The sequence below is a fragment of the Malus domestica genome, chromosome 05 (assembly GCF_042453785.1).
Source record: "Malus domestica chromosome 05, GDT2T_hap1".
NCBI classification, from domain to species: Eukaryota; Viridiplantae; Streptophyta; class Magnoliopsida; order Rosales; family Rosaceae; genus Malus; species Malus domestica.
In genome coordinates this window covers 38564346-38570345 of record NC_091665.1, presented here as the reverse complement: position 1 = coordinate 38570345, position 6000 = coordinate 38564346, and the positions used below count along the sequence as shown (strand labels likewise).

Below are 6000 nucleotides of genomic sequence, written 5' to 3'. Positions count from 1 at the left end.
CAATGAGCCAAGACTTGGTCTCTATGCACATAAGAAGCCACCTTCTCTGAATATAAAATTATGTTAAACACATTTGCATGGTTGGTTGAACGTTCAACTTTGACGACTTTCTGGCGTGCTAATTAATCATGGTGTATTGGTATTGGTCACATTAAGATTAATAATCCAGTTTATTAGACTTATCAGAGTGGAATCTGGCCCTTTATAAACCCAGCTTTTCAAGCTCCCTAAACATCACTACTGCTTTTGCCAACTTCAACCAAACTCTTCAAACAGTTTGAGAAACCATGGAAACCCTTTACCTTGCTTTATCTTTGGGAGCTGCTTTTTTAGCCTTTATCATATTTGCTTTCAAAGGCAAATCAGATGATGGCAAAAACCTTCCACCAGGGAGCATGGGGTGGCCTATTGTGGGTGAATCAATCGAGTTCCTGTTCGGGAAGCCGGAAAATTTTGTGTTCAAGAGGATGAGGAGGTACTCTCCTGACATCTTCAAGACCTATATTCTTGGGGAAAAAACTGCAGTGATTTGTGGTCCTAGTGGACACAAATTTCTGTTCTCCAATGAACAAAAGTACTTCACAGCATTCCGACCACATTCGATGCAAAAGATGTTTCGATCATACAAGGCTGCCGCGCCCACTGCTTCTGCTGCTCCCGCTGTGGCACAACCTTCTCGCGATGAAGAAGCGAAAGTTATAAGATCCCCAGGGTTTTTGAAGCCGGAAGCATTGGTGAGGTACTTGGGGAAAATGGACTCTATCACTCAGGAACAGATGAAGGCCTATTGGGAAGGCAAAGATGAGGTCGAGGTCTACCCCTTGGCCAAGACCCTCACTCTAAGTCTTGCCTGCAGATTCTTCTTGGGTATCGATGATTCCGAGCGAATTGCGAGGCTTGTGAGCAATTTTGATGATGTTACCGTTGGGATGCATTCGCTTATTATCAACTTCCCAGGAACAACATTCTACAAGGCAACCAAAGCCGCAGACGCGCTGCGAAAGGAGTTGAGGATTGTGATTCAGGAGAAGAAGGCTGCGATGGCGGCAGGAGGTCCCATGCATGATATATTGTCACACATGATTGTGGCTAGTGACCCATCTGGCAAACACATGCCTGAGGCTGAGGTTGCGGATAAGATCATGGGTTTGCTCACAGCAGGATATAGCACTGTGGCTACTGCCATGACTTTCTTCATGAAATACGTTGGAGAGAGGCCAGACATCTATGCCAAGGTTCTAGCTGGTAAATATTAATCACTTCAACATAATTACTATATAATTTTTATGATTACCAAACTGAATTTGGAGATTTGGGGTTTATATTTTTGTGCAAAAATTTGATTTGTTTTGTGAAATTCCAGAGCACAAGGAGATAGCAGACTCAAAGAAGCCAGGAGACTTCTTGGAATGGGAAGACATCAACAAAATGAAATATTCATGGAATGTGTTGTATGAAGTGATGAGATTCACGCCGCCACTTCAAGGAACATTCAGAGAGGCCTTGACTGATTTTACCTACGCCGGTTACACCATTCCGAAGGGCTGGAAGGTATATTGGACTGTGAGTACAGTAAACATGAACTCAGAGTACTTCCCCAACCCAGAAAAGTTTGACCCATCAAGATATGATGACCTAAGTGTATTCCCAGCTTTCACATTTGTTCCATTTGGAGGAGGCCCAAGAATGTGCCCTGGGAAAGAGTACGCTCGCCTAGCAATCCTCACTTTCGTTCACAATGTGGTCAAGAGGTTCAAATGGGAAGTGGTATTTCCTAAGGAGAAGATCACCGGCGACATGATGCCAACACCGGAAAAAGGACTTCCGGTTCGCCTTACCCGTCACTAGGCATCTCAGACTGTTTTGAATTTTTTTCTCAGTTTTGAAATACTTGCTCCTCCTTTTTTTTTTTTATTCACCTTCCTGGCTTCCTGTAGTGAGAAATTGCAAAATCATGTGATATATTACCTTTTATTTAATTAATCAAAATTAAAAATCACTTTCCTATTTAATATTTGAAATTTTTTTGTATGTAAATGATAAATTTTGTTAGATTAGCTACTGAAGTTCGAACTCAAACCGTCCCTTTCCTATTTAATATTTGAAGTTGAATTAGAAGATATAATAAATATATCGAGACTCATGAGATCCATTACTTCTTATTCTGCTGTTTTCAAATTAGGTAAATTCAAGTGATCTTCAAATTACGAAAGTTGTCCATGCAAATCTAGTCAAATCGATTTTAAGTAGTGTATTATGCGATCTAGTTTAAGTTTCATTCTCTGTACAACAACAACAACAATAACAAAGCTTTTTCCTACTAAGTGGGGTCGGCTATATGAATCCTAGAACGCCATTGCGCTCGGTTTTGTGTCATGTCCTCCGTTAGATCCAAGTACTCAAGTCTTTTCTTAGGGTCTCTTCCAAAGTTTTCCTAGGTCTTCCTCTACCCCTTCGGCCCTGCACTTCTGTCCCGTAGTCACATTTTCGAACCGGAGCGTCAGTAGGCCTTCTTTGCACATGTCCAAACCACCGGAACCGATTTTCTCTCATATTTCCTTCAATTTTGGCTACTCCTACTTTACCTCGGATATTCTCATTCCCAATCTTATCCTTTCTCGTGTGCCCATACATCCCACGAAGCATCGTCATCTCCGCTACACCCATTTTGTGTACGTGTTGATGCTTCACCGCCCAACATTCTGTGCCATACAACATCGCTGGCCTTATTGCCGTCCTATAAAATTTTCCCTTGAGCTTCAGTGGCCTACGACGGTCACACAACACGCCGGATACACTCTTACACTTCATCCATCCAACTTGTATTCTATGGTTGAGATCTCCATCTAATTCTCCGTTCTCTTGCAAGATAAATCCTAGGTAGTGAAAACGGTCACTTTTTGTGATCTTCGCTAGATTGCTCCGGTCATTAGTGTGGATAAGTATATAAATGGATAGAGATAGGAAAGCAAACACAAGATGTACGTGGTTCACCCAGATTGGCTACGTCCACGGAATAGTGGAGTTCTCATTAATTGTGAAGGGTTTACACAAGTACATAGGTTCAAGCTCTCCTTTAGGGAGTACAAGTGAATGATTTAGTACAAATGACATTAGGAAATATTGTGGGAGAATGATCTCGTAACCACGAAACTTCTAAGTACCGGAGTGTGGTATCGTCTTGACTTTCCTTATCTGTCTCATAGGTAGATGTGGAATCTTCTCTGGAAGTACTCTTCCTCCATCCAAGGGTGGTATCTGTAACTGGTGGAGATGCACAAGGTAATGTATCAATGTCACTTGAAGCTTACTTGTAGTTTCAGGCTTGGTCAAGCGCGATACAAACCATGTAGTAGGAGTCCCCCAAGTCGCCGAGCTAGGGGATCTGCTGAAAGAGGTAACAGACAAGGTAAGCAATCAGAGCTCCGACTGATTGTTCACATTCTCCATATCTTGCAGGCAGCATGAAGGATAAAGAGAAGAAAAATGAGAAGAGATGATATGGGATACTTTTGCTTTTGAATAAGTAACTTTCCATAGGCTTATTCTTGAACTGGGCTGGAGGGTTTTCTGGTTTCCTCCAGAGTATAAGGCCGACTGAAGAATTTGAGGGTCAAAACAAGTCCATCAAATCTAGAGTACGTTCGACCCTGCTGATATGGGATACTTTTGCTTTTGACAGAGTAGTGGATGTATCGGCATGTGTGCTGTTACGCTTGTCTCCACATGCTTCCTTGTATCATTCTCACTTGCCCTATCTGTTCCTCAAGCAGATGCGGTATCTTCCCTGGAAGCATAAGATGTTGAAGATGAGTATTCGAGAGCAATGCCAGGTAAGTAATCAGGTAAGGGGTTCCAGGCAGTCAGTTCCTGGCTGGAAGCTTGATTCCAAGTGCTGACTGATTGCTCTCTTTCTCCTTGTCTTGCAGGTAAGAACAAGGCCAAAGGAAAAGACAAGGAAAAAGCATGATATGGGATACTCTTTCTTTTAACCCTGATGATATGAGATATTCTTGCTCTAGTATAGCTTGTTTACAGAGGTATTATCGGGGGGAAAGAAAGCTAAATATTTCGAAAGGCTTCGTTGGGAGTGCCCTCTCAGATAAGAGGAAGGGTTGAGCATTTTTGCAGGTCTGCCTGTCCGTTGGGGATGGAGGTCGACATATATAGGAGTCTCCCTAACATCAAGTAATAATGTTATTCCTTTACCCTGCTTGGTCATAGCACGATAGTGGGAGCTGCCAGCTTCACAAGTTTTAACTCTGTCAAAGCACTTTGAAAAAGTGGTCTGTGGTATCTGGAAAGCTGATGTTGCGTGTGAAGATTACAGACAAGCTTTATCCAAGGAGATCCGGCTTTTAAAGTTGGGAAAGTGGTGCCTCTTCGGTTTTCGAACAAGCAATCCTGTCGGGGATCTGGCTCTCGAGATTTGGAGAACGATGCCTCTTCGATTTTTGAGAAAGCAATCCTGCTGGGGTCTGGCTCTCGAGATTCGGAGAGCGGTGTCTTCGATTTTTGAGAAAGTAATCATGTTGGGAGTCTGGCTCTCGAGATTCGGAGGGCGGTGCCTCTTCGATTTTGGAGCAAGCAATCTTGTTGGGAGTGTTTTCTCGAATATGAGTAAAGGTTGGGCATGTTTGATAGTCTACCTTGCCACGAAGCAGAGAGGTTGACACACAGGGACTTTCCAATTATCCAGCAGTGGTACTGTTCCTTTACCCTATCTTCGATTTTTGAGAAAGTAATCATGTTAGGAGTCTGGCTCTCGAGATTCGGAGGGCGGTGCCTCTTCGATTTTGGAGCAAGCAATCTTGTTGGGGGTGTTTTCTCGAATGTGAGTAAAGGTTGAGCATGTTTGCTAGTCTACCTTGCCACGAAGCACAGAGGTTGACACACAGGGACTTTCAAATTATCCAGCAGTGGTACTGTTCCTTTACCCTCTCTTCGATTTTTTAGAAAGTAATCATGTTGGGAATCTGGCTCTCGAGATTCGGAGGGCGATGCCTCTTCGATTTTGGGGCAAGCAATCTTGTTGGGAGTGTTTTCTCGAATATGAGTAAAGGTTGGGCATGTTTGCTAGTCTACCTTGCCACGAAGCACAGAGGTTGACACACCGGGACTTTCCAATTATCCAGCAGTGGTAATGTTCCTTTACCCTTGTGGGTAATAATATGGTAGCTAGGCCTTCAAAATTTATGTGTCTAAACTTTGTTAGTGTTGTTTCTTTGCTATTCTTTTACCCTTCTTGGTCAGAGCGATGTAGTGAGAGTTGCAAGCTTCACGTGTCTCAACTTTGTCAGAGAACTTTGGCAAAGTTATATGTGGTACCCATAAGCTACTGTTGCGTGTGGGAATTGGGTGATTGAACAATACGATTCATGTGCTTTCTACTTCGCTAGAAATCTTCGACAGAATGCCCATAATTTCCGCAAAGCTGAGTGTGCGTGTGACAGGTGCTGACAAGGTTGGAAAAGTAGTCTCAACTTTGTCAGAGAACTTTGGCAAAATTATATGTGGTACCCATGAGCTACTGTTGCGTGTGGGAAGTGGGTGATTGAACAGTACGATTCATGTGTTTTCTACTTCGCCAGAAATCTTCGACAGAATGCCCATAATTTTCGCAAAGCTGAGTGTGCGTGTGACAGATGTTGACAAGGCTGGAAAAGTAGGTGTCTCTTCGATTTCTGAGATCGGCCCTCGTGGTCTCTAAGCAGCCCAGCTTTTGAGAAAGCAAACCTCTTCGATTTCTGAGATCGGCCTTCGTGGTCTTTGAGCAGCCCATCTTTTGAGAAATCAAACGCCTCTTCGATTTCTGAGATCGACCCTCGTGGTCTCTGAGCAGCCCAGCTTTTGAGAAAGCAAACGCCTATTCGATTTCTGAAGCTTCGTCGAGTGCAGATTTTTATAGAGGCTGACATTAAGTTCCAAAGCACACTTGAATATCCACCAGTAGAAGCTCCATTCTTGCACTTCTAAGATCTTGATTTGTCCGACCTATTC

General features: G+C 43.2%; 1 protein-coding gene across 1 annotated transcript; it reads left to right on the top strand.

The window, feature by feature from the left end:
* LOC103413895 (beta-amyrin 28-monooxygenase-like) lies at nt 1-1999 on the top strand. The gene is made up of 2 exons (XM_008352334.4): nt 1-1245; nt 1364-1999. The coding sequence occupies exons 1-2, from the start codon at nt 288-290 to the stop codon at nt 1846-1848; spliced, it is 1443 nt and encodes a 480-aa protein (XP_008350556.2). The 5' UTR covers nt 1-287; the 3' UTR covers nt 1849-1999.
* Nucleotides 2000-6000: the final 4001 nt, after the last annotated feature.